At 46.9% G+C, this 26,739-nt stretch overlaps 9 protein-coding genes across 9 annotated transcripts; 5 read left to right on the forward strand and 4 right to left on the reverse strand.

Annotated features, from left to right (window-relative positions):
• Positions 1 to 821: 821 nt before the first annotated feature.
• Positions 822 to 1,691, forward strand: BT62DRAFT_1008042 (uncharacterized protein; the record flags this gene model as incomplete). Its single annotated transcript, XM_043177406.1, has 4 exons — positions 822 to 1,182; positions 1,237 to 1,289; positions 1,367 to 1,532; positions 1,609 to 1,691. 4 exons carry the CDS (start codon positions 822 to 824, stop codon positions 1,689 to 1,691), a joined length of 663 nt encoding a protein of 220 aa, XP_043037883.1.
• Positions 1,692 to 2,029: 338 nt separating this feature from the next.
• Positions 2,030 to 5,100, reverse strand: BT62DRAFT_1077724 (uncharacterized protein). Its single transcript, XM_043179329.1, has 11 exons — positions 4,887 to 5,100; positions 4,795 to 4,824; positions 4,510 to 4,738; positions 4,424 to 4,452; positions 4,301 to 4,365; positions 4,210 to 4,246; positions 3,644 to 4,151; positions 3,399 to 3,589; positions 3,221 to 3,349; positions 3,053 to 3,171; positions 2,030 to 3,005 (listed from the first exon to the last, which is right to left on the reverse strand). Exons 1-11 carry the CDS (start codon positions 4,959 to 4,961, stop codon positions 2,297 to 2,299), a joined length of 2,121 nt encoding a protein of 706 aa, XP_043037884.1. The 5' UTR covers positions 4,962 to 5,100; the 3' UTR covers positions 2,030 to 2,296.
• Positions 5,101 to 6,165: 1,065 nt separating this feature from the next.
• On the forward strand, positions 6,166 to 7,768 carry BT62DRAFT_934049 (Ebp2-domain-containing protein). The gene is made up of 4 exons (XM_043186665.1): positions 6,166 to 6,659; positions 6,715 to 6,845; positions 6,900 to 7,189; positions 7,239 to 7,768. Exons 1-4 carry the CDS (start codon positions 6,201 to 6,203, stop codon positions 7,607 to 7,609), a joined length of 1,251 nt encoding a protein of 416 aa, XP_043037885.1. The 5' UTR covers positions 6,166 to 6,200; the 3' UTR covers positions 7,610 to 7,768.
• Positions 7,653 to 10,555, reverse strand: BT62DRAFT_1077727 (MFS general substrate transporter). Its single transcript, XM_043179330.1, has 13 exons — positions 10,080 to 10,555; positions 9,963 to 10,032; positions 9,892 to 9,908; positions 9,789 to 9,843; positions 9,661 to 9,738; positions 9,475 to 9,611; positions 9,201 to 9,425; positions 8,580 to 9,150; positions 8,387 to 8,523; positions 8,162 to 8,337; positions 8,082 to 8,110; positions 7,981 to 8,023; positions 7,653 to 7,925 (listed from the first exon to the last, which is right to left on the reverse strand). Exons 1-13 carry the CDS (start codon positions 10,209 to 10,211, stop codon positions 7,757 to 7,759), a joined length of 1,839 nt encoding a protein of 612 aa, XP_043037886.1. The 5' UTR covers positions 10,212 to 10,555; the 3' UTR covers positions 7,653 to 7,756.
• Positions 10,556 to 12,602: 2,047 nt separating this feature from the next.
• Positions 12,603 to 13,679, reverse strand: BT62DRAFT_1008048 (uncharacterized protein; the record flags this gene model as incomplete). Its single annotated transcript, XM_043177407.1, has 4 exons — positions 12,603 to 12,879; positions 12,935 to 13,107; positions 13,157 to 13,232; positions 13,555 to 13,679. 4 exons carry the CDS (start codon positions 13,677 to 13,679, stop codon positions 12,603 to 12,605), a joined length of 651 nt encoding a protein of 216 aa, XP_043037887.1.
• A 375-nt stretch (positions 13,680 to 14,054) lies between these two features.
• BT62DRAFT_240028 (kinase-like protein) lies at positions 14,055 to 15,247 on the forward strand. Its single transcript, XM_043180180.1, has 2 exons — positions 14,055 to 14,985; positions 15,037 to 15,247. The coding sequence occupies exon 1, from the start codon at positions 14,184 to 14,186 to the stop codon at positions 14,844 to 14,846; it is 663 nt and encodes a 220-aa protein (XP_043037888.1). The 5' UTR covers positions 14,055 to 14,183; the 3' UTR covers positions 14,847 to 14,985; positions 15,037 to 15,247.
• Positions 15,248 to 15,597: 350 nt separating this feature from the next.
• BT62DRAFT_899960 (short-chain dehydrogenase) lies at positions 15,598 to 16,656 on the forward strand (the record flags this gene model as incomplete). The annotated part of the gene is made up of 4 exons (XM_043183389.1): positions 15,598 to 15,694; positions 15,748 to 15,865; positions 15,921 to 16,493; positions 16,548 to 16,656. 4 exons carry the CDS (start codon positions 15,598 to 15,600, stop codon positions 16,654 to 16,656), a joined length of 897 nt encoding a protein of 298 aa, XP_043037889.1.
• Positions 16,657 to 20,341: 3,685 nt separating this feature from the next.
• BT62DRAFT_952159 (alcohol oxidase) lies at positions 20,342 to 23,656 on the reverse strand. The gene is made up of 25 exons (XM_043188222.1): positions 23,476 to 23,656; positions 23,409 to 23,416; positions 23,256 to 23,355; positions 23,137 to 23,198; positions 23,035 to 23,078; positions 22,908 to 22,981; positions 22,783 to 22,852; positions 22,651 to 22,727; positions 22,535 to 22,593; positions 22,443 to 22,481; positions 22,377 to 22,388; positions 22,259 to 22,324; positions 22,033 to 22,208; positions 21,846 to 21,985; positions 21,715 to 21,793; positions 21,417 to 21,658; positions 21,293 to 21,366; positions 21,175 to 21,241; positions 21,049 to 21,123; positions 20,931 to 20,990; positions 20,844 to 20,876; positions 20,727 to 20,791; positions 20,599 to 20,671; positions 20,521 to 20,547; positions 20,342 to 20,471 (listed from the first exon to the last, which is right to left on the reverse strand). The coding sequence occupies exons 1-25, from the start codon at positions 23,531 to 23,533 to the stop codon at positions 20,443 to 20,445; spliced, it is 1,809 nt and encodes a 602-aa protein (XP_043037890.1). The 5' UTR covers positions 23,534 to 23,656; the 3' UTR covers positions 20,342 to 20,442.
• Positions 23,657 to 24,398: 742 nt separating this feature from the next.
• BT62DRAFT_240290 (uncharacterized protein) lies at positions 24,399 to 26,081 on the forward strand. Its single transcript, XM_043180181.1, has 9 exons — positions 24,399 to 24,610; positions 24,666 to 24,678; positions 24,732 to 24,786; positions 24,839 to 25,036; positions 25,089 to 25,171; positions 25,219 to 25,291; positions 25,346 to 25,371; positions 25,424 to 25,681; positions 25,737 to 26,081. The coding sequence occupies exons 1-9, from the start codon at positions 24,570 to 24,572 to the stop codon at positions 25,959 to 25,961; spliced, it is 972 nt and encodes a 323-aa protein (XP_043037891.1). The 5' UTR covers positions 24,399 to 24,569; the 3' UTR covers positions 25,962 to 26,081.
• The last annotated feature ends 658 nt before the right edge of the window (positions 26,082 to 26,739 follow it).

Consider the following 26,739-nt stretch of genomic DNA (forward strand, 5'->3'; position numbering starts at 1 on the left):
TGAAAATGGACGAAAGAAAAACGCGAAGATACGCGTCGACGGAAGTGACGTCATCGGATCAGGATTTCCTTTCCGGGGCGGCTCCGCTAACGGCGCTTTCGTCGAATTTGTATCCTTTTCGATATCAGTGAATTTTTTACGCTTTAGCTCACCCTGCGCTGAAAACCCTTGATACATCCTTGATAGATCCCGCAGACCTATTAGAATTTATATAATATTGGAATGGCATTCATGCACTGTGCAGACCACGGCCCGGACATCCCGGTTCTTCGGCCTAACCTCACACGCTTTCTTTTCTCATTCCACCTTTATTCCACCTGAATTCTTGTGTATGTCTTTTTCCTGGAACCGCCCAAATGTTCCTGCAGATTTCTAACATCACTCGTCTCTGAAGCGCAGCCACGTGATGGTATCTCGCTCCTGATTGGAATCATCGCATCTTGGCTGTTCTCTAAAGACTCCGTTACCGTACTACGACGACCAGGGCGATGCCGTCGCCCCTCAGCTGCGTTGACGACAGCGACGTATACTTGGCAGACAAGAAGTGCGTAGCTCTAGCCTTAATTTGTTGAATCTACTAATCTTATATAGTTGAAGGAAATATCACTTGTCGATAAACGACTCTTGCATTGCCGTTACCCTTCCGACGTTTACATGTCCAATATCTCCACGGCAATGATGCATGGGGAGTCACAGCTGGTGCCATCGAAACCATGCTTGCGTCCCCAGCTCTCGAGGTAGTTGCAACCGATACTAGGTGAAGGTTCTTGATGCGTTGGCGTGGTCATTAGTCGCGCTGACATATCTCCCCAGATTTTTCCATGTTCGAATTCTTTATCATGACGATGACGATCCCATGCCTTCCTTTCTTCCAGGTCGACTTGCCGGGTTTCTGTCGACGCCCTTTCACCAGCTGCGAACTCTTGTCTTTAGTATTAAACGAAAATCAGGCTCAAACCTTTGGCAGCAAGTTTATCATGGAAGGCGTCGAGCTGCCTACCGTCACTATTCTCATGGTTGGAGCTTATTGTGATTTTATGGTCCACCTCTACCGGAATGTTGAACATGTAGCGACCTTCGGCTCGGTATGGCTTCACTCGCATCGTGGGTCCATGATTAGGGAACACTCGTTCAGGCTTATTGCTGCCGCGAACCAGGCAAAGATGTTAAGCCTATTGCAGGGTGCGCCAACAGCCTGATCAACCGCAGCGCATCAAAAATTTATTCTCTTTCAAGCTGTATATAATGCAATGCCTTCCATCCAAAAGTTGACTTTAGATGGCGGTACGGTCAGAGATAGTTTTTAGGTATTTGCCGATACTACATTAATCGTGCAAGTATGGAACTTATACTCCTAATTATTCAGGAGCTTGTTCCGACTCTGGATCAGTTCAAGTCACTGGAGATACTTGGTCCGGTGGACGCTTCCTCTCTATGCGTTGGGTTTAATCCTCAAATGTGCGGGAATATATATATGGGTCCGAATGGTGGTGAGATCCGCAAGAGGGTGCTAGCACTCGCCGAAGCTGCGCGTACTACTCGCATGCGACGCGATCTTTCGCACCTGTCTCAATGTCGATGTTTTGATTCTCGGAAATCGTTGGAAAGCAATCGCTACACGGTTTCCTGGGGGGAAAATTCGAGACGTTCAATGTTGTGTAGAGGAGCAAGTGAAGATCATGAAGGTCTAAAATTCGTTTTAACTTACTCCACCGCCCATAGATGTCTCTCTGATCCTCCATCCTGATGCATGAGAGTTGCGGGTATAGGCCATGCGCTATCTGATTCAGTCTGTTTTGGACAATTCAGGTACTGTGATTTAAGAGTTTGAGCCATCCTGTGATCAGGAGATGGTGTGATTAAGAAAGTAAGATATAGCTATCTATCTCACGTTCATTTCACTCACGGCATGAACTCTTGAACCACAGGTCGGTTAGAACTGGGTCTCTCACCTGAATGACGGACAAATTGCATGACACAAGACTAAGCTCGGAGATCGGGACGAACATCATTAGATTGTGATGTTGGAATACGGAGACATTGATAATAGCCTAACTAACTTACGTATCATTTCAAAAATGCCAAAGCTGTACATCTTCATCATCGATAGATGGTCCTCTTGTCTCTTGTAACGAAGTTGTTTGAACAAAACTTTGAGATGCGGAGTTCGGGGGTAATAATACAGAAAAGGTACAGATATACTGAAATACATGCCTGAGAAATCAATGCACATCAAAGAAAGAGGAAAATGAACCGCTTTGGCTGTTCTATCTCAGCTTTGGAGCCGACTGTATCATCAAAGGCGTCCGGAGCCTGGTGCATGGACGGACACCTGACCGCCGGCAGAACCAATGAACATCAATTCCCCCCACAAGCGCGCAGGTATCTCATGATTATGTCGTAGGAAGACACGTATGCGCCCCAACCATTCTCGCAAAAGGGCAAATCTACATCCTGTACGAGCAGTTTCGTCTAACCATCCTGAACCTCCCTTTTCGATCGCATAAAGTGAAATCTGTGCGAGCCAATAAAATTGCAAGGCATTGTAGACCAAGGACGATTTATTATAGCCCGGTCCTACGATGTCGCAGCAATGCGTCCACGTTCGGAGCCAGTTGTGTAAAATGGACTGCAAACGGAGGTAGTCTCTGTTGGAGGTGGACAGCGAATAAATGTCTCTGAGGATAGCGTGTATCTGAATGAAATGGGAAAATGGATTTGGCGGGGTAGGGCTAAAAACATAGCCGAGATGAGGGAGCAATGGTTCTGATTCCCCAGCGAGGGCGGCAAGCGCCTGATGTAAATTGACGCCAGACAACCTCGTTGTATCCGTGGAAAAGCGTGAAGGTCTTCTTGTCAATTCAAGCCATTCGATTGGGTCGGACGCATTCCACAGGTCGTCATCACTTGGCAAGTTGATGTCAAATTCGGCTGATTTAAAAGAAGGCGATTTCGAAAAATAGATGGGGTAACAACAATCGTGAAAATAAGAGAGCGCCAGCACGCTATAACGTTGTGAGTTGAGCAACGCGGATCAATGCATACAACCCACCGTTTCATAGTTTCGTGCATGGCCCATTCACGCCATGACTGCTCCAGCGAGAGTGTATCGTTCAAGTCAGGAACCATCCAGGAGCGAAGGCGTGTGACCGAGCTAGCTTGGCGAATCATCTGCAAGGTGTATGAGTGAGAAAATGAGAGGCCATGGTAGCGGATATACCGTAACCAGCATCTCATGATAAACGCTGGTGATCACCCGTTGTTCGGCGTCTGGGTGAAAAAGTCCGACAGTCTGAAGAAGAACAGCTGTCAATATGAAGAGGTCTTGATCGATTATGGGTTTCGCAGCCTGGGTGCAAGCATCAACACTTAAGGAATACCAAGATCCGAGGACTTACAAACTCCCGCATGAGAAGATTACGAGAGGATAGCGTTTCCTCGATGAATGTTGTTGCTTGTCTTGTCTTGACGAAGAGTGCGCCACACGCTTGCATGGCGCGAATGAGAACCGAAGGTTTACGGTCTGTGGACCACGTTGCAGGATGCACCAAAGGAAAATGTTTACAGAAGTCGGAAAAGAAGTACCGGACTAAAGAAAGAACCCCCTATAAGAAGAGTGATGTTCCATAAGCAGAGGACTCACTGTATTCATCTTCTGAAGCACTCGCAAAAATACCCATCAACGGAGATGGATAATAAGAATGATCATACGACGGAACTTCATTGCTACTAGTGTCAAACCGTAAGAAATCGAGGCCGTCAATTAATGGCTCGTGCAGGTCCAACCAGTCGTCAATCGGATATAACCCATCGAAGCATTTCTCCCACCTGCGTTGATTTGAACCACGTTCAATTTGGGGTGATACCGTCTGAGAAACCTCGTTCACAGCCCACCGGTCCAAAGGCATGGGCGGTGGATGAAGCGTCTTGCTCTCCGCTGTGATGATGGTAGCCGGCAAAGAAGAGAATGGGGAGGGCGGAGTGCATGACGCAGACAAAGTATGGGAGCCTCCGGACGTGTCCGTTATTTCACCTTCATAATGCCGACGAGGCTGTTTACCAATAAATACGCATTCCCTTCTCTGAGCAACGCATCCAGAACAGGGTTGTTCTAGCTGTCTATCGCATTTGGTTCTAGACAGAACACAAGCCTGTATATCAGACTGATGATCGGTACTTTGTTTCTCAGCTACCACTTATGTGTCGCACCTCGCATGACCTTCTAGTCCTTGAGTGTTGGTTTAGCCTAAGGTAATATTTATTTATCTTAATCCGACCAAGTGAGGCTGGAGAAACTTACAGTCCCTTACAAGTTTTCATGTGTCGTTTCAAAACGTCGCATCTGGAAAATTGAGAGCCGCATTGCTGAAGAAGATATGTCGGTAAAGAATCATTGTTAGACTGTATTTGTGACATGACACACTATGCACTTATGCACGCGCTCGTAGGTGTCTGTAAAATGCTCACCATCTCAGTAACATGCGAGGGACATCGGAGCGGGTTACCCACGAGAGCGTATATGCTTATGCAAATGAGTAGGCCGCATATATCTAGCCGAACAAATTGGACATGTCAGATTCTGAGGAAGCATAGCACCCTTTGCTTTCGTGCCCAACGCCGTCGCCGGCTGGAAAAGCTGAAAAGTCACGTAATCATAATCGGAGGAGGGTACTGCCATAGGGAGAGTATGTGTAGGGAAAGACGTGTTTGGCACTTGTTTTATATGGCGAATTTCCCGCTGCGAGAAGTCAGTATACGCGCATCAAAGGGGGAGGTTGAACGGCGTAAACCAACCTGTCTAAGCACCATCATTACCGGTGGTTGCTAGATGTACGAGGGATTTCAACTCTGAGATCCTATCAAGTCGCCGAATGATAATATGGCACCTTTGGGGCCCCACTTAGACAACTGTCACCCTCCAACGTGAATGGGACGAGTGACACCCATCTATTAAAGAGCATTTCTTCAGGTAATGTGTGTATATCGTGTGTATCATTGGCGCAGTCACTAATTAACGTGAAAACTTTGAAGCAATCCGGGTTCTTATTGACGCCAAGGGTTCTCACCGTTGTGCTGATTGTCCCAGTCTCCGCAATGATACTTGGTATAATGAGCTGGAATTGTAGATGCTGGATCAACTCTTGCCAGAACCGACAGCGACGTGTTAAGCATCGGAGAAACGGGCAAGGCTGTTAGCTTGCTTGTTGTTAGAGGTTTCTGCATAAAAGACAATCAGGCCCAAGCTCTGTGCTTTCGGAACTGCTGCACCTCTCACTGTGTACTGAAGCGCAATGTCCTCTGCTACACATGCGTCATGCCGGCGAATGTGACCGGTGAGAACTTGGGCATCTTAATGGTGGGTTTTGAAACACCGCAACAGTGGATAGACCAGGGTAGCTACACCAGCCAGGAGAAGTAGAGAGCCGGTCATGGCCTGGCAATCAATCTAGATGACCCAGTCATCTCGTTGGCTTGGATATATAAAGCATGCTTACTTAAATATTCCCCGAACCTTACATGTGCCTCGCTGAACCAAACGATTTGTCTGGTACCCGGACGTTAGTATGCATGAAGGGTCAGGAGAGATATGAATAGGACCGGCACAACTATGATGACAGGTTAAACATTTCATCCCAAGTATATCTGAAACGCAGTCTAAACATGCAAGTAGACCATTGTCAGTTAATCACTCTTAGATTACTAACGTGATATCGAGTTCGACGGAGTAAAGGTGTCGGCCGGCCTTGAATATTTTGAACCGTGGATGGGCAGCTAAGTTTCCGGCAGTTCAGCTTGAGGTCCATAGGACATTGAGCTCGCCAAAGAAATTCCTGTCATTTCTCGAGACTACCACGCTTCCTGAACCTCTAGCAACTTCCTTGTTACCTTCGATAGATATCACAGCAATGCATAGCAGCGTTGTGTTGCGTGGAGACGGCCTAGGTGTTCTGAATCGCTTTCATCCAAGGAAGATGTCATGATCTGTTTTTGTATGTAAAAATATGGGACATGGAGGGGACGTCTGAACGACTTTTAATTCCATTGATAATGAAGATGGAAACGCACCTTTTGTGAGGAGAAAGGAGACGCTTGTCAGATCAATGACGCGTTGTTTGTTCCTAATATATTCGGAAGGTGATCCAAAAATTTGGCATTTTCCCATTTTCCTAATTTTCACATTTCCTCAATTTCGCATTTCGATGGTTTCTTCAAAATACAAAAAGCCGGAAAAGCGTGCAAAGGCCAAAACTGTCACGACCCCTGTTGATCTTCCCGCGAATCTTTCAGACTCGAATGATGAAGGTTCCGATTCTGATTCTGATAATGGAGGTGTCGATGAGGAAGGAATGGAACGTCTCATGAAGGCTCTAGGAGACGAGGGTTTGGATGAATTTGACCAGGCGCGGCTAGTCACTCTCGGTGGTGTCGAGGAGTCAGATAGTGAGGGTGACGATGAAGATGGAAGCGACGAAGAAGACGCCGAGGGCATTGACGAAGAGAACCACAGTGAAGAGGAGGAAGAACAAGGACAAGAAGGTGATGACGATGACGCAGAAGAGGAAGGCGTCGATGTCGAAGAAGAAGGTATTGCCCTTGAGGACATCGAAGATGTAGACGACGATGCTGTCCCACGGCAAAAAGTCGAGATTGACAACCATGTAAATTTTGTCTTTCCTTTTGAAGAGTATTATCATTCACTTTCTTTTTGCGCAGGCCGCTCTCGCGCGAATACGCGAATCTATACAATTGGATGCCTCACTTCCATGGACAGAGACACTCGTTCTGTCGTATCCAGAAACCATAGATGTCGACGTGAATGACGATCTGAACCGTGAAGTTGCATTGTATGCATTCTATCTTTGGCTACTTGAACGTGTATTAAATTACTTTACTTTCAGTTATAAGCAGGCACTACACGGAGCTAATGCTGGTCGGGTACTTGCGACAAAACACAAATTTCCATTCACACGCCCCTCAGATTACTTTGCCGAGATGGTCAAAACGGATGCACATATGGAACGGATACGGCAGCGTCTTTTGGACGAGAGCTCGGGCATAAAAAAGAGCGAGGATAAACGCAAGGAAAGGGAGGGTAAGAAGTTTGGGAAGCAAGTGCAGATCGAAAAACTCAAGGAGAGGGAACGCTCGAAGAAGGATATGGAGGAGCGGCTGAAAGGTCTGAAGCGAAGTATGCCTTCCCCTTTTTTGTGCCTGTCAGGAACTAAACGTCCTAATAGAACGAAAGGACGTCCTCGATAACCCCAATGCCGATGATGATGCGTTCGATGTCGCTGTTGAGGATGCCATCTCGGATCGTCCTGCTAAGCGTGGTCGTGGTGGAGGCAATGGAGGACTTTCGCGTCAGAGCCGGGATAAAAAGTTTGGATTTGGTGGTGGAGGTCGGCGGTCAAAACAAAATACCCGAGAGTCAACGGACAACTTTGAGTCTGGGCCTCGAAAAGGGTCTTTTAGAGGAAGTGCAGGAGGGGGCAGAGGCGGTGGCAGAGGCGGTGGCAGAGGCGGCAGAGGCGGTGGAAGCAGTCGCGGACGCCATAGTTCAAAGAGACTTGGTAAATCCAGACGGATTACTGCTCGCAGTAAGACATGATAGCACATCTGGATGTGATGCAAAATGATCGTATTTTGCCTCAGCATTGCATAACTGAACTGAAAAAAATACTGTTTTACAGAGGCTACGAATGAGCTGTATGACGCTATATATAATAAATATTACAAGATCATTATTTATGCCCACCTAATGTATAACTCCTCTTTCGCTTTTAGCCATGCTATGTCCTTCACGCCCCTTCAGGAATAGTACACAAACCCCCGCGATCACAAATACAGCAACACTGGTGTACACGGGCACTGTCCTATCAATCATCAAAAGCATTCCGCCAACCAGAGGAGCTACCATTCCTCCGCTAGGATGGCAATGAGATATACTACACAGGAGTGGTGAAAGAGAAAAACACTTACATTCGTGACAGTGCAGACGCGATCCCACACGCCGTCCCTCTAACTGTGAGTACAAGGTTTTAGGAGAAGCTGAAGTGTCCGGGAAAATGTATGAACTATACCTTTCGTGCCAAATATCTCTGGAGTCCAGCTAATACCACAATCATCAATATGCCGGCTTAAAGAAAACAAAGGTACATACCCATACAACACCGCCCACATTGTCGTTGCACTAAGACTGATCCCAACTGTACTTGCTCTAACTGCCCACTGTGATTCCACCATCACAAACACCACACAGAAAATAGCCGTCACAAACGTGCTCCCGGCCAACGACCAACGGCGGCCGAGACTAGACTCTATCATATATGCGCCAATCTGTTCAGGTCATTTAGTCATGAAGGAGATATGTAGCTGAAAAACCGACAATAGCCCCAGGACAGCCACCTATAGTGAATATTACCACATCCCATAAACTGTCTTCTAGTGATTTTTTAGTCTCCCCAGACGAGTCTTTACCAATTTCGAGGAGTTTTGGGAGAAAAACATTAAACATGGTGTAAGCTGGACATCCAAGATAAATATGTTTCCCAGAAGGTGGATAGGAGGGGTCTCCTCACCGAGCGACATAGCGCACCAAGCACCCCACACGAGCAACGTTGTTCTCAACCACTCCGGAGTAAGGACCATCAATATCCGATCCCACCATGCCCATAGAGGACGTCTCAGCCAACTTGGTAAGACATTGTATAGCTGCTTCTCGCACACAGACGGCGCGCCCCTTCGAGGTAAGGACCTAGAACGTGATGAGACTCGATGTGGTCGGACTACCGGTTCGACATCTTCTTTGGGCGAAGCAGGCTCTTGGTGGGGGATTGTCGGTGTCGCAAAAGAATGCGACTCGAGCTGCTGAGCCGGAGATTCTGCTGTCGAGTGATAGTCAGCAAATCTAGGAGAATTGGTGCCATCATCGCCTGTAGGCCGCGTATCCGGCACCACAGCTGGAGCTTGGTCTACGTTCGGCCGGACGTCTTCCACATCGTCAAGGTCGAGAGAGAGCGGAGCGCCATTGAATCTTGCTATCATTTGTAGCGACTCAACGGCTTCTTGATGACGACCGGCGTGTACTAGGAAACGCGGGGACTCGTGCAGCCGGAAAAAGACCATTCGGGCAAAGAACATGCTGAGTGTCTGCGTAATGAAGCATTAGTTGATCTATAAAACTTTCCTTTTTCACGTACAATGAGACCCAATGCGATGAGAAGGTATTTCCATCCTTGATTTTCCACATCGACGTTGCACCCGGCCGGGGCTGGTGGACACGAGTGGTGGGGTACAATGAGCAGGGCTACAATAGCAGACAGAACGGCCCCAAAAGAGAAGAAGACTGATAACGCAGTTACCAAGTATTGCTTCCCTTTTGGCATGTGTTCCAAAAGGAGAGTGCCATCGGTAGGCATTGAACCCTGAGTACGCGTCAATGAAGTGTTGACCTGTGTAATGAACGCGACTTACACCCACAGCCGTGCCCAGCAAGAAAAGAGAGACACATAGAGACGTGTACGACCAGGATAAGGATGCTAATAACCCAAAAAGTGAAGTAAAGAATAACGTAGCGTTAAACGCGGTGCTTCGACCCATGAGGTCGGAACCTGCAAAGGGGGTAAGCTGAGCGATGCACAAAAGGCAGGTTCCACGTACAGGTCCCCCAACCCACTGCGCCGAACATCATGCCACAGAATAATGAGGAGGACACGGCCCCGATGTACCTACCCGGTACTGAAAAATATAGTTGTAAAAAGCAATGCAGTATGCTGGGTAGTACACACCGGCATAATGAACCTGCACGCGAGGTAGGATGATGGCCACTGCTTGAATCCACATCTGAACATCCTGTCAAGAAGGAAGAGTTTGGTGCAAATGCATACTGACATTGTCGGCCATCCAACCTAGGGAACACTGTCAGACTCGACGATGAGACAATAAATACTAGGCAGACTGACCGAAACCGCACAGTGATAGGAGCGTCCACTGATAGCTGCCCATACCAATCCTGTCTATCGTTTTGTCCAGCTGCAGGGGCGTGAAGAAAAAGAGATCGCCAAAAGTGGGCAACGCACCGGAGTCCGCTCATCGTCTAGGTCGTCGCCATCATCGATGAGCTGCTGCTGCTCGACGTCGTCATCGTCGACGAAATAAGAGTCCATTTCATCTGACCAAAGCAGAGAGACACGCGGGGTTACACTGCCCATTTTGGAACCCCTCTGTCAGCAAGCGAGATATCGCAATTCAGTAATCACAATTCGCAATTTGTCACTCTTCAGTATAGTAGCTGTAGTCGAGCCCTGAGGATATTAGTGTCAAGTGAGCGCTAGTGTCTCCGACATCGACGTCAATGGCGAGCAGGTCGTGGGAATCCGTCGTCGACTGGCTAACGGACCGAAAACCCGCAGCCCGACGATGAAACAATTTATACATTGACGGCGTCGACTCGTCTCCTCTGCACAACTGTGGGCTACGACGAGGTACGCGGCTCTCTGTCAGTTTGCTCAGTGTTTTGCCAACGTCGAGGCAGCTGTCGATGACGAACAGGCGACTCCGAACATCTGTCAGCGCCACGTAAAACCCGGAGCATCACTGACTTGCTTACATGGCAGATTACTACCCATGGCGCCACAAAAAGTCTTTTCTTGACATATTTCCACGGCGTCCCATCGAGTCAAACTTCAAACCTTGATTTTCTGCGTGAGGGAAGGCTAGGTCCAAAATCTGGCTGACCAGCTCAATGTGGAACTTCCCACCGTAAGTCATCACTAATGGTAGGCATCTATTGCGATTTTATGCTACCCATTCGCAGAGACGTCGAACATCCGGCGATTAACAGCTGGGTATGGCTCCATTCGAACGTAGTGTGCATTCCACACAGCATCCGTACGGACTTTATCCATGCGGCTGGCGATGCTAAAACCTGAAACACTTAGAAATGAATGCATGGTGGCGGGTGGGCCTCCTTCGGGGTAAACCCTACTGTATCCTACCTATCCACGGCTGACTTATTCGCCTTAGCTGTAGACGATGCGATGCCCAATAAGTAGTTAGACAATGCATTTTGAAGACTTTCTAAATGTTGTCACGGCTTGCTGTACACGTCTGGCCAAAGCTCATGTAGACATAAACAGGATTGGTTCCCATCTTGTGCGAATTCAAAGGGCTGAAGAAGCTGGTGCCAGCTTGCAAAAAAGTCGGATGACATCCTTCGATGCGGAGTATCATATGCATGGATCCGCGCGGCGATGAGATACGAAAATTCGTCGACACGGAGAGAAGCCAAGCTCATGAACGCGTTGTTCGTATGGTCTTCGAGTCTTGCGATCAAATCGAAGTAGTGGTGGTTGGATTCCTTTCTAATGCCACCATAATCTGGGGAATGAAAGATAGTGTCTTGGATATTGTTTGATCTGCAGAAGAGCAACGAAAGATGGCGGCGAAGATCTGATCATCGAGTGCTTCGTTGGCTGAAGATCGAATTCTCTACTCATATATGAGAATTAAAATTTAAGTTTGCGTTGTGTTTCGAGATCATTAAATGCTGAGCTCGTTCCAGATATCCATGTCAGTGTCGAAACCCACAGATTTGAAGAAGCAGCATGCTTTCGGGTCGTCGCCAGTTCCGTGGCGGGAAGGCAAATTGTGTACTCAGTACACGATTAATGGAGGCAGACAAATGGAAGGCTTAATATGACAAGGGACCAATGCAAGGACCAATGATGTTATGACTGCAATAAGTACGTGCTCAAGATAATTGAGTAAGGCTTGAGCCCCTTCTCATGATACGTAAGATTCACTCATTCCTTGTCATGTTGCCACTGACTCATTGGCAACACGACACTTACTTCATTTAAAGCAATTTAAAGCCACTCCAAGCAGAATCAATAGCTAGTTGAACTGAAACCTGAGAGCTAACTCCGGACCTGGAGGATTAGTAATAGAAGTAAAAGAACAGGTACATTAGTAAATGTCCGCAACCTTCTGCCATTGCTCCTCACACCATTGAACATCTTGAATTTGTCTCCCAAGACCTCTGCTAACAACCGCCTTTGATCGATGTCCGAGAACCAGGGCATCAAGACTGACGCAAGCACCAAAGACTATGTCTGCAACACGCCTGTTCGCCGCCTCCTCCTGCTCTTGCGACATTCTGAGAATTTCGTCGCCGCCAGGTCCCATGTATGCATTTCCACGTCTCGGAGGATTGAAACCTACATCCGGGCAGGAAGCATCCACTAGCGCAAGTACTTTCAGTTTCTTGAACTGACTCAGAATACGAATAAGAGCCTGATAAAATATCCACCATAAGGGGGGTTCTGGTAGCGGTGACGGGATGATAGGCAAACCCGCAAACCATCTCTGACGTGACCGCCGTCCAAGGTCAGGGTCCCATTGGAAGACATTGCGTCATATACAGCTGAAGAACATAATGTAAACCAGAGATAATGGGGGAGAAGAGCTCCCCTGCTCACCCTGCAACAGATCGACTGACCACCATTCATTCATCTCAAAGTGCTGCAGCATTTTTGCCCTACCCACTGCAGCAATAAGCCTGAATGAATGCTCTCTGGAAGCAACACCACAGTTCGAATAAGTCACTCCTGGCCATAGGTCGCCACACGTTCAACATTGGGACAAAGAGGGACCATAAAGTCAGAATAAGCGCCGACCATGAGAGAGATGACTGTAGGGAGCTCGATGCCTGCCTTGCGAAAATTGTCGTCAAAGATCTGGGTCTCTTGTTCATCAATTACGAAGACTAGTGTGTGCAGCTGATGAAAGGGTGCCGACAACAATTCGGCAAGTCGACTGGGTAAGCCGGAGAGCTTCGAATCTTCACTTTGATCATCCGAAATGCGAATATCAAGAAATCTATGCAGTCCGGATGTTAGTGATACCCCAGTCCACCATGATGCACATGAGTAACCTAGTGTTCCCGACAATGACGTCGAAAGCCATCGAAGTAAGCATGATTGCAATGGCGTCTGCAGCTAACTTCCACACATCCTCCCGGTATACGAATTGGATACACACGCGTCGGAGAAGCAGTGGTAGGGACCTCTCTCTTAGCCGTTTATCGACGAGTGAAATTTGTTTTAACTGTACATGATAAGCATATCAAATGTAGTAATGACAATTAATCACACACTTCTTCCTTGCCAGGTATGGCACAGATAACACAAAGTACTACGTCGTCAACGCAGCTGAGGGGCGGCGATATCGTCCTGGTCGTCGTAATACAGTAACGGAGTCTTTAGAGAACAGCCTCGATGCAATGATTCCAACCAGGAGCGAGATACCATCACATGGTTGTCCTTCAGAGACAAGTGATGTGGGAAATCTGCAGGAACATTTGAGCGGTTCCAGGAGAAAGATATACACAAGAATTGAGGTGGAATCGACGTGGAATGAGACAAGGAAGCGTGTGAGGTTAGGCCGACGAACCGGGATTATATAAATTCTAATAGGCCCGCAGGGATTTATCAAGGGTTTTCAGCGCAGGCATGAGCTAAAACATCAAAAATTCAATGATATCGAAAAGGATACAAATTCGACGAAACTGAAAACATAGACACCATTAACGGAGCGGTCACGACCATGTTTAGCTCCAGGACCGGAAGGGATGACGTCACTTCCGTCAACGCGGATCTTCGCGTTTTTCTTCCGTCCATTTTCACTTCGACCGCGATATTCTTTATCCAAACGCGCCGTCCGCTGAATTTTTGACGTGATGGCGTGTTTTAGACATGGTGCTTCCTTTCAGCTTCGCAGGGGTATTCATAAGGTGCCCGAATCAGAAATCCCCTTTTTGCTCTTCGACCTCCTACCCCCGCTATCTCCTGAGCACGGAGACTTTGACAGTCCCCCTGCTCTTGTATTTCTACTACAACTTTTATCTGCAAATGAAAGGCTTTGATAATCTTCTTTATTGCTTTTTAGAATCTTAACGTTCCATCTCATCCTTCCTGTTTTCTCATGCTCACTTTCCCTTCAGATGTTTCTTACACTATCCCAGATATGACCCGTACCTAAGTCGACAAAAGACGTCTTTATCTGAAAGAATGCCTTGGTGGTGGCGCTTTTGGCAGGGTGTATCACGCACTGGACCTCAAGACAATCGCTTGCCCAAAGCATATGTATGCCGTCAAGTGCATGCAAGCCGATGGAAACTATGAATGCTCCAATGGAATTTGTTCTGCAGCACAAAGTCTCCCAACACTCCAATATCGTTGGTCTTCAAGACCTCTTCCGATGAGGGCCGTATCTATTCGGGGTTATGGATTTCTGTCCTGAAGGCGACCTCTAACACTGCGATCCGGAGAGACACATTTTTCGAAGACAATGAACATATCCGGTCAATATTTATTCAAATCCTGGTCGCACATTGTCACGATCTGGGCGTATATCATTGGGATCTCAAGCCAAAGAATATCTTTTGCTCTTCCAATGGATGGAAAGTGTTTCTAGCCGATTTTGGTTTGTCTACGTGGGATGCAATGTCCAACAACTTCATATGTGGGACGCCTGCGTATATGAGCCCTGGTCAGCTAGTATTCCTCGGGGAAATTTCTAGGCATTGGCACTTTTGTGCAGAGATCATCGACAAGTACGATATATACGAACGGCACTCGAGCCGACACTGCGATATATGGTCCCTAGGCTTCATTTTTCCGGTTTGCCTCCTCTTGCTGTCACGAATCTCGACCGAGCTTCAAACATTGCCCAGGGTCAAGGCCACCCCCGTGAACGTTACTCGCTGGCAGAGTCGAGGTCCATATCTTGACGCAGGACACATAGAAGGGATATTAACAACTCGGACGACACTCCAACACTCATAAAAGTTGAGAACCAGCTGTAATGAAGGATCATGTCTTCCACAACTAGGAACGAGCGGACAACACGTATTGCAGCAGCAGCCAACAGGTTCTCTTTCCACCTTGGGTCCATTGAGAAAACAGAAGTACGGAAATACCTGCGGTGAGCCAATCAGACTCGCGGCGTACACACGCGTTCATTTTCGTAATGCAGTAACATTAGTCCTGGGAAATAAACGAGCGACACAGAGAATACTGATCGATGCCGCACAGGAGGGACACAGACCACGACATTCGCACAAGGATAGGTCAGGCCTGAAAAATAAACCCCAGATTTCCAGGATTGATCTATATGCATTTATCTTCTTGAATCCTCTGGACGATAAGCATTCCCCTTCTGGCTTCAACATGTGGTCGGTTGGGTCTTCCATGCGAAACGTGCTTCCGTCATGGAGCCACTGATTGATGCTGATAGGCTCTGTGGCCTCTTCACCATCGACTGGGCATTTTCTTCGCCCAAACACTTCCCTTCAGGGTGTAGGCCATGTTGCCATGCACACGAATTGGAGAAAGGTATCTTGACATGTCACAATGGCGCTGCAGCAACTCCCGAACCGCTTGAAATTCGGAGGTCATGACGTCACAAGTCAAATGAGCTCCTTGCGGAACGTTGCGAGTGGAAGGCGATGATATAATATTATTACCTCGCCTTCTGGGTCCCTACCATCTCGCCCTTCATCCACGTCACCTTCTCACAGCAGCGATTGACAACCTCATGGCAGCAGCTCCACCTACATCTTCCTACCACATTCCGAACCTGTACAACCTCCATGGCCTAGTCGCCGTGGTCACAGGTGGTGGAACGGGTATCGGTAAGGCGTACCACTGCGCTCCGTACATCTTTCAGCTCATCTGTAGCGCCTAGGACTGATGATCGCGCGTGGTCTGGCCGAGAATGGTGCGCGAGTGTATATCACAGGACGACGGAGAGAAGTTCTTGAAAGGGTGGTGAACAGTGGGGCTATCAAGGGTGAAGTCGTCGCGTACGTCCACGCTGGTTCCTTCTTTAGGGTACCACTGATGGGAGAGGTGCCTTAGGCTTCCCATGGATGTGACGAGTAAGCCAAGCATCCTAGAGGCAAAGAAGACGCTGCAAGAGAAGGAAGGCAAGATCCATGTCCTTGTCAACAACGCAGGCCAAGTCGGACCCATATCGTCGTGGTTCAACGATCTCTCTTCACCTAATCACAAAGATGCCGAGACACTTGGACAGGCATTATTCGACGAGTCAGAACAAGGCTGGGCCGACCTCTATGCCATCAACGTCTACCCTCTTTTCTTTGTGACGATGGCTTTCCTCGGATTACTCGACAATGGCGCCAAGGATCCACAAAAACCTGGGTACACATCCAGTGTGATCAATATTACAAGTATGAGCTCCATGATGAAGCAAGCACAAGAGCATTTCGCGTACAATGCTGCCAAAGCTGCAGCATCACACTTGACGCGCATGATGGCAACAGAATTTGCCCTCAAGCACGTCCCAGTGCGGGTCAACGCTATCGCGCCTGGGATGTACGAGAGCGAGATGACTAAAGACGTGATCTCGCCGGAAGAGCTCGATAAAATGGCCAAAGGAGTAGTGCCTATTCCTGCAAAGAGACCTGGAACGTAAGCATGCAATCTTATGGAGGTTAGAGACTCACTGTTTCTGATTAATGACAGCGGTGAAGAGATGGCCGGAACTGTGGTGTACCTTGCGTCACCATCAGGCTGTTATGCAAACGGCCAGGAGATCGTAATCGATGGGGGTTGCCTCGCCGTGAATCCTTGAAGCTGAGTTGAAGAAGCTATGAGAAGAAGATGGAATATACCATTCAATATAGACCCGCCGTAGACACGTCGTATCGTGCGTGAACTGCAAGTTTTCTTAGCAAAATTGAGATTATGAGGTATAGGCTCATACATATTTCACATCTTGTGTATTATTATCCGCGGATGTAATACTCATATGTATCGTCATATGGCTCATACGGATCGTCTCCCTCGCTTTCAGAGAAAGTTTGAAAATCTAGAAGATTCATCATCAGACTGAAAAATTAGAAATATAATTCACGTACTGAGGTGAAGCAAGTTTTTGCAATGGAGGTTTGGAAGTGCAGCCTGTATTTCGTTGGTAAAACGGGACACAGCCTCGTCCCAATACTCCTCATGCGTTGCGAGGAACACAACGCGCACTCGAACGTGGCAGTCTGTGCTTGAAATTGAGTTCAAAGTAAGCCAGTCCGTAGTATTTCTAGATCGGTTTCTCTGGACACGATACACCCAGAAGTGAACAGTGAGCTCTTCCAACGCATGCAATTCTCCCTCAATGACATCCTGCACAAAGGACATAAACACGGAAGGGACAAAATTACGCTTGGCAAAGTAGCTGCTTGGGTGCCTTCATACGACAGCACCGTGAGCCGCCGAATTTGCTCAATATCAATGCGAGAATTGTCACTTAAAAGCCACTGCGTAAAGTGTTGCAGGAGGGCAGCGTTCAAATCAACGTGAAGAGAAATCAGGCAAAGGCGCCCTCTGTCGTGTCGCTTGGCGGGCATAACAGCGTCGAATGTTTTAATAGTGATGATCGAGAGATTGAGCTTGCGAACAGCGACAAGATCAGAGAGAAGATTTAAAAAATTGGAATAGAGATCGAATGTCATCCAAGATAGGTGGACATTAGTGAGGAAGGCGGTGCGAAGTGTTGACTTGTACGCTTCGGCGACGGATACCCCAATAGTCTGTCTGGTCCCACGTGATCATGCGTAAATTTGAATGAAAATACCTTCAAGGTCGTCAAGACTTCGGGAAATGCTGTTTCCATTTCACGGTGTCTCGAGGGTTGTACCCATTTTATCCAGCCATCTGGAAAAGCATACAACTTGATGATTGATTTTTACGAAGGCACCTAAGTGGGGAGACATGCGAAGGAGATCTCTGAATTTATGAAGGTCACCTCGGATGTGATCAGGTGTGCAAAAGCGCTGTTGGTGGAATATGTTCTCCTGTGCATGTTCTGTCCAAGCCCGGCATACCAAGAAGCAAGCACGAAGAGAAGGAATGTCATTCGAAAGGCGGTCAATGATGGCATTGAGCAGCTCTTGGGATAACTGTGGGAGTTCGTCCGTAGGACTCGAGCTCGGCGTTTGAGTAAGGAGATGGTAGTTACAGGTTGAACGAGTTCCGGCACGGTTCACACAGTCTCTTATTATTACATGATTTAATTATTTTTTTACATAAAAAAAACAAAATTCATTACTCGACGAAGCCCACGAAGGACTACTGGCCAGACACTGACAGTGATATCGATTGACCTGGCCTGTTAAATAATTCACGTGAACTCGTTCCTCGGATGCGTGATCTTGTGTTTCGTTCTTGTGGCCCAGTGCGAAAGGTAATGTTTCAGTATCTAGCTTATTCAATGTTCATTGATATATAATATAGGCCCGGGTCCTTATTGATTATATTTTCAGTCATTAAAGCTGGTCACAACTTCGTTTACTACGTCCCATCTTCCAGGATTCTGGGTCACCGGCATTGCTGAAAATGACTTTCTGCCCTAACCTCCAAATGACGATTTTGTGTTGGATCTTTCGCTTAGATGAATGACTCCAAGATAGCTTCTGTCACTATTAGAAACGACTCCAAGGATAAGTGTTCCAAAGATGTGTCAGTGGAACACCGCCACCCAACCTGTCATCAGTCAAAATCACCATCGAAAGTATCAATGCACTGCCTGTTTGAAGTTCCAGTACTTGAACCTCGATCAAGGCATCTTTATCTTCTCTTCAAAATGTCTCGCATTGTACGTACCGGACTGTACTGTACGTTCCATTTTTCGGCACGTAACGACGAAATAACACGCTTTCTACTAGCAACAATGCCGTCATTGTGTCACTGTCTGTACTACAGACTGGGATCGCTTGAAACGGCGCAATTTTCCATAGGGATACGAATTGAAGACCATAGGTGACACAGAGTACGTTCGGTCTTCTTTCAGTGCGAAAGATAGGCTCATTTTCTTGTGGCTATCTTCGAGAGCTTTACAGCTTTTTTTCGCTGTTGTCACGGAGTGTGGTCGTGCATTCTGTACGCCTTTGATGGAATTCTCTGGGGGCACTCATTATCAGCAGCTAATACATTCCCTCAGGCTCCGTAACAGCACCAAACCGCACTCGAGACACTTTCTCGCCCAATTTATAACATACATATATTTTTTCGGCCTATTGACGATCATATGGCTTGGTGAGTTTTCTCATGTTATGTCAATGCACCGCTCTTACCTTATATCCAGCGCTGGCATCGGTGCTGTCCCCTCAGTTTCCGTATAACTGCGACTACAGAATCATCCACCACCGGATAGTCTTGAGGACAAATGGTGCTCTCTCAGTGCAATATCAGTGACGTTAACCTGCATGATATGCGTATTCTGTACGACATACTTAGTGCTCCGATCATCGAAGAGGACAGCGTCGGTGCTGGATAACGTTGCCATACATGATACTCAGGACAAGAGAGACAGACCACGCCGCACACCTTTCTCGAAACTGCGAAAATTCGGGTGCATCTGTATTGTAAGCGTATTGAGTATCAGTCGGCTGTCTTCCATACCGATTGTACCTGACCCGCGTGGATCCTTGTCATTGCATTCATGCAAATGGGATGGGGGATCTTCGCAGCGGTATCGAACCGTGATGTTGGGCATTACCCTCTGTTCAAAGTCCGTGATATACTCACTGCTGGGGCCAGTTCCTTTTCGGCATGGAAACGGACATTCTGAAAATGTTGTGACTTTCAATCACCTTTATATGCTGGGATAAGGAAAACACGATGAAAGACTTGCTATTTTTAGCACTTTTTATATGCCAAAAACAAACTCTTTTCTGCAAATCAAAAGTGGTTTCCTTTGTTCTGGCAGTGGGAGATGCCTCTTTCAATTCAATTTTCCCTGCTGTTTTCCTTTACAGAAAAGAATATGGAAATGATCTCATTTATCATCTCATTCTACTGAACTCATTTTTACTATTGCAAAATTGAATGAAAAGTTGCAAATTTTTCAGGTCCTATTTTTCTGCTGAGAAAATGTACCGGTCCCAGCAGTGATTATATTACTTCTCTGCTGCATATGCCATGACTATCTTGCCACTGTTTTTGGTTCACGGGGTTTGTCGCCCTTGTCAATTGGATATGGGCTAATGTCTTGTGCATCACTCAATACCTCCTTGCCTATCATCGTTTGGTCCTGACTCGCTTATGCCTTAGGCTCTCATACAACTACCGCCCTGATTCAAGACACGCGCTCACAAGCACCAAAGCTCACCTCGTATCATATGCCACCCTCTCGTCGTATGGCTAGGTATGCAGTTGACTGGATGTAGCCTAATTACGCGGTTAATCTTCGGTCGATGGTAGTCCTGTCAATATGTCTGACAGAACCGCTACCTCACCAGTGCGACTTTATCGTTAAGTACGAGGGCCGGCCGACACTACTATTGTTAAATTTATTCACTTCAGTCTAGAAAATCTATTATACAATTCCAAAAACCGGATCCGCTGCGACTCTTAATATAAGAACTTAAATCAAACCTTTAATAATATCCGCCGCTACGAAGGAATTCAGTAGAAAGTCGACTCAGCTGCAAATAAAACTCACCCTGCTCAGCAATTCCATATGCGAGTGCTGGGTGAAGCAACTTAATTATGAAAGGAGAGGAAACAATATATCGCTTACATTGGGTATGTGCAGCGACTTGCATGGGTGAAATGGAGAGATCCACAACACGAAGATTGGTGGTACCATACACCTTTAGTATTTCAACTGTAAACACATCAACATACAGTAGACGAGTTGGAAGATACCTTGAGTTTGGAGTCTACGACCCCACCCTTGTCCCTCGGAAGCATCGAGGCAGTTCCGATCGTGTCTGTAGTTAAGTTTATAAGTTCACTTTTAAGCTACTAGGTATTCTGACATACGCCAAGTTGAGGACAGAACCTGCTTGATCCAAGCTAGAATAACGCAATGAGAAGATATACATTCATGCAGGATGTCATGTCTTTTACCGCCAATCTCTTCGTCGGTCTGGACATTCGGACCTGGGTTGACTTCCACCGGCTCGTCATCTGATATGCGCAGAAATGAGTGAAGAACCCAAGTGAAAGATACCTGAGAATTTCGTACCGAGGACATCTTTGAATGGGGCTGTTCGGCAAGCCTTCCGTGCAAATTTTACAGTTTCGATTAGGGCTTCAATATCTGAGAAGGTGACTTGAATAGCGATCAGTATACAGCAACTGTACTCCTTACCAATTGTATCTCCAAAGTAACAGGGATCATATGCGGGATGCACCAAGGGATCACTGGAGGTGATATGCTATTATATATTCAGGTGCAAATATGCGAGATTTTTCAGGGAAGAGCATACCGCCGTTCCCCTCGAGAACAGACTATTATTCATGCAAAAAATGGTGAAATGTTTTTTTCCTGGTCTAGGGGGATCTGAAGAAGGGCATTGAGCGGAGCACTGGCAACTGTCAGAGGATCTTTACTTGGGCCTGAAAGGAACCCGGGCAAAGTCGTGATCTCACAATCCAAGGCGTTTCTTCCGACCTTCTGAAACTGCATTTTGAGGGTTTCCGCAGCTCCAGAAGAATACTTTCCTTGAGCGATCTTCTCCTTGATGGTATTAATGCTCGTCGAATATATGGTATGGGAGCGGGGAGACAGTGCATTTAGGGGCAGGAAGGCGAAGTTGACGATGCCCATACTGAAGACTCCTTCACCGTGGGCGCTACAATAGATGGATGATAAGGCGCAGCAGAAGTCAAAGGTGTGATATGAACAGACTGAAGATCAATGTGCTTCTGGCGTTCATCCTCATCGTCAAGAACGTCGAGAGTGTCATCTGCTACTCCATCCTTCAATTCTGAGATACGATGTCAACAACTTGAAGCGACAAGGCATGATCAAAGACTGACCGTAGCTCAGCGACACAAACACATGCTCTTGCACATTCTCCCCCACAGGAAGATCAAGCCTCTGAATGATGCCAGCTTGTTTCAATACATCGGGACGTCCGATTCCGGAGAGCTCCAAAAGATGAGGGGTCTTTAGCGCTCTGAACCATGATTACTTCACAAGTTTACGATGAATAACGCAACCCACCCAGCACATAGAATCACTTCCTTGTCCGCGCGCACCACATAGGACTTGTCTTCATGAACAAACTCAACTCCAGTAGCAGTCAGATCTCCTTCTGCATCAGAAAAGACCACTTTGGTGGCATATGCGGATAGCAGAATGGATAGATTCGGGCGGTCCGAGTTTCGCAGATAGAAGTTCTGTCACTTAAGTTCGAGTCAACTTCTTCAGTGAAAGAAGTATATTATACCGTTGAGTAAGAACGCGAATGAGACGAGGGATCTAACGTATTCGCTGCGAAGAAAGTACCGTGGGGCTGTAAGGAGTCAGAATAAAGAGAAAAGGTACACAGATACTGATCTACTCACATCTCCATCGAGCTAGAACATTTGCATATTATCAGTGACTGACTCCTCAATCAATATTTCACAAACCGGTAACGGGGCATTCGGCACACCCAAATTCACTAAAGCCTTCGAAAACTTCCTATCAGTATACCATTGCAACTGACAGCGACTGAAGAGACCTCGTGAAAACGAATATCTACATCCGGGAGAGTACGTGGAAAAGATACTTGGAGGGGACCTTAAATAGTTAGTCGTGATTAGCATCAGCTTCCTGTGCGGTTGCTAAGAAAGCTACCGTTCTTCGGTAAATTCCAAGTTTCCAGACTACCTCGCCGTTCAAGCTGTGCTGAGGAGCCGCTTGGCGGAGTGATACTGAGGAAATGTATCTGTGAGAGAATGTTGACTTGATAAAAAGGAGGGAGCTTACAAGATTGCCTTTGAAAGATATTTGCTGAAGTTTTGCCAGTTCCAGCCGGCATTGCCGAGCCTCTCCCAGTCTGTTCACTGAGATCAAGCGCGTGATGATGGTGACGATGATAGGAGACGGCATACCATCTATGTCCCCTTTCGCGGGATTCGTCCAAACAGAGAAGTTGATTGCAGAGCTTCCCCCCAGAATTTTCCCTCTTATCAGCGACGGTAAGCCATAGGAGTCGGTTCAAGAAAATATTATACTTGCCTCTCCCATCCAATCTGCCTTTCCGCAACATTCTCCTGAGGGACCTGATTGCGAACATTGAGGTTGCTACCCGTCTGTATGGCAAGCTGCGACGGCACTTACAGTCTTAAAAGTCCAAGCATAAGCATCCTGACCGAGATGAGCGCCATACTGTACGGGACGCGCTGTAGGATGAACTTAAACAATACTCGAGTACCACGAATTCAGACTTCAAAGCTCACATATCAACTGGTCTTCTGGATTGAAGCTACCAGCTTCAAGAACAAGGACAGATACCGAAGGATCTTCTGAAAGCCTTGCTGCGAGGGTCAAACCTGCTGTCTATGGTCCGTTGGTAAAAGGGTGTGCGATTGAGAACATGAAGAAGGTTATACCCCACCGCCTACAATGACCATAAGGCAAATAAGGCTTGGATTCGACAGTTGGTTGGAAAATACTCGCCGACAAGCACATAGCTGTAGGATTGAGACACATCATCGTCCATAGAGATGATCGGCATAGTTTACAGAGTCGAAGTCACGTCGCGGATAGAGCCTCATATAGGGATAGCCTGCCACACAACGTGACGAGTTTCTTTGGCACCACGGAAGTGCATTCGATAGGAAAGAGAACCTTCCCGCGCCCCTTTCGCCAATTCATCCACATGGGCAGTCTACGAATTCTACATCAAACGATCCTGCAATTGCATCAGATGAATCAGAAAAGCCGTGATGCGACAGGAGGGTTGCAAGATGACACCGTGGGTCATTCCAATGAAAGGTAATTCACAGGTAACCTGTCTAATTTTAACTAATAAGATTAGAGATTCTCTGCTGAATTTCTGAGACGCCGCTTTGACCTTGCAATTGCGGAAATGGCATGGGTGTCATCGAATTCCCACGCTCACACGATTTCTTCAACTCCGACTCCGAGTCGACCGCCAATCTTCCTTCTATCATTTCAAGTCCTACATTCGGCCAGCATGTTCTACACTTTTACTCCTCAAAAGCAACGTGATCTAAAAGCCCAGTATGAACTAGTATTCAAGTTTATTTCTTTCCTTCCTTACTGACTCCCCAAATTGTCGCAGTTCCATGCTTTGTGGATCGACAAGCAAAAAATACAAATCTCCACATGTATCTATTACGAGAGCATATAGATCGGAATGTCATCTGAACCTTCGGGTGCACACTGCACAGTTGATAGGGGTCTAGCGGTCCTTCTGCATCTCTAACGCCGTAGGATGCACAAGTCTCTTCCACAGCCTGCCGAAGGCAGAGGACACTTTTTCAAGCTCATTTGATGCGATCGTGCTGCGAAGTGTGCTTGTACGCGTCAAAAATGGAGGTCAAAAAGATGGCGCGGCGACCCTGGATGACGGACCAAGGTTTTAAGGTTCAGGTTCATTTGCTACCAGTCGACATGGAAATTTATCGCCGTAGACCATGTAGTTCCCCGAAGGGTGATTTCCGAGTGGAATATGTCAAGCTGTCTTGACGAAGTTTTTTTCCAATTGCCTCGAATTAACCTCTCCTTCTTCCCCCCATCAAGGGAATATGTCGGACTCCTCTGAAATTCTCGCCAATGTCGAGGTGTTGTGAGTACTCAACTGATAACGGTTTTCTCTCACTTGCTCATCCCAACTTAACTAGAACCGCCGCCTTGGTAGGTACCAGAGATTGAGAGGCTTGTACATGTCGCCTCACTTCATTCTGCAGTTTTTCGGCAACCTTTTCAATTGGGGACTCTTCGGATGTCTGGTGGTCCAAATCTGTACGTCTTTTAGAGCTGTTGCGCGCGCCACCTTTCTGACGTTTTGAGCCAGACTTTTACTATTTGAATTACTCGACAGACGGACCTGCAGTTCGGGGCGTCGTCGCGTTCGCGCTTGTTCTCGAGATTGTTCAGACAATATTAGTGACCCATGATGCTTTCATAACGTTCTGTTCACAATGGGGCACACCGAGCGCACTTCTACAGGTCGGTTACATCTGGCTCACCCTACCGATATTTGGGTCTTTGAGTGGGTGAAATTCTACGGCCTTCATGAATTCCTGATCATTTATCCTCTTTAGTGAGCTTCATCGCGCAATCATTCTACGCATGGCGGCTCCACCTTTTAGCTAAAACACGTTGGCTTCCTGCGATTATCATCCTGGTAAGCTGATTGTATATATAGGTACCGGTGTACCTACTATTCTGCAGATCTCCCTCACACAATTGATTGCTGGTATTGTAACGGGAGCAATTGTGATAGGCATAAATGACGTGAGGGACTGTGCGTGTTGTCTTCTTCGATATGGCCATATCATTAACTTCTGAGTATTGACAGTACACAAGTCATTCAAAGCCGCATCAGTACGATTGAACTGAAAATTAATGGACATCAACTCACCGCTTGGACTTATAGGTCTGGCTCGCAGGAACTGCATTATGCGATATCATCATCGCAATGTCCATGGTGATCTTCCTAACAAGATCTAAGACTGGGTTCCACCGGACAGATGTACTCCTAACACGGATCATAGTCGTCACCATAGAAACTGGCTTTGCCTCTGCAATAGTAGCCTTGGTAGACATGATATTGTTCCTCACGTTCCGGGACGAAAATTGGCATCTCTGCACAGCGATGATGCTATCGAAGCTCTATGCAAACAGTCTGCTTGTGGTGAGGACAGTGATATCCCGGTAGTCAATATAATGACATATATCTATTCATGCAGGTTCTCAATTCGAGGAAACGCATAATTACTCAAGCATTTAGTGAATCAGACGAATTTTATTCCATGGGACGTCTGGCATCATCAAACAGGGTTGCAAATAGACCACACACTATCAACATCTCGGTATCTCGAGAGGTCCATGGCGATTCCGAAGCCATTCATGTTCCAATGACTGGCTGTGATATAAAGGACATAGAGACAGTCGATTCTTCCAAGCAGGTTTGAGCCTGTACGTATGTCCTAGAAATATAGTAATGTGACGATGCTGGATTATCGCTCGCACACGTATATTATCGTTCCTCATCTTAATATATTGTGAGCAACCTGGCAGTCAATGACGCACATAGCTATAATTGTCAAACATTCCAAATATCGGTTCTGTATTAGGCGTCGAAGAAATTCGTTTGCCAACGATCGATATCACCGCCCAAGAATTTTAACGCCAACCTCGTCTTGACTGTCTAATTCACAATATTACATTTGAGGTCTGTCAAAGGATGTCTGCCATAGCACATACCAGATACTATGAGAATCACCATGGCGGAAACGGCATCGCCCAACTTGAACTTCAAGTTGGGGGTCTCCGTCACAAAAGTCACCCTGCTGTGTCTCAATGAAAAATTCAGTTCCAGCCCTTGACTCAACAGCCTAGAAAGTTCATCATGCCACAGGTCTAGTAATATTCCCGTAGCTTCCCACACCGACTTAATCATTGATGCTATCTTTGGCCGTAACGACACCATCAGGCTTCTACAGCTTCAGCTCTGAAGCACCGTTCCCTGTCGCGAATGACCCTTTCGGACTGATGGCCATGAAATGTACGGTGCTCGATCCTGCATCAGAATCCATAGAACCTGCGGAAAAGTCTGAATCGAAGGCTTAACGGCCAGCCCAGCGGAGAGAAGGTCTGCATCAAGATGAGAAGTGGTAAGATGACAGTAAGCATTGTCTTTTGGTTTACAATGAAGACGACACGACCTTTTTATGTATATCTACATTCCAG

Source organism: Guyanagaster necrorhizus, assembly GCF_019112545.1.
Source record: "Guyanagaster necrorhizus MCA 3950 unplaced genomic scaffold BT62scaffold_18, whole genome shotgun sequence".
Classification (NCBI taxonomy): domain Eukaryota; kingdom Fungi; phylum Basidiomycota; class Agaricomycetes; order Agaricales; family Physalacriaceae; genus Guyanagaster; species Guyanagaster necrorhizus.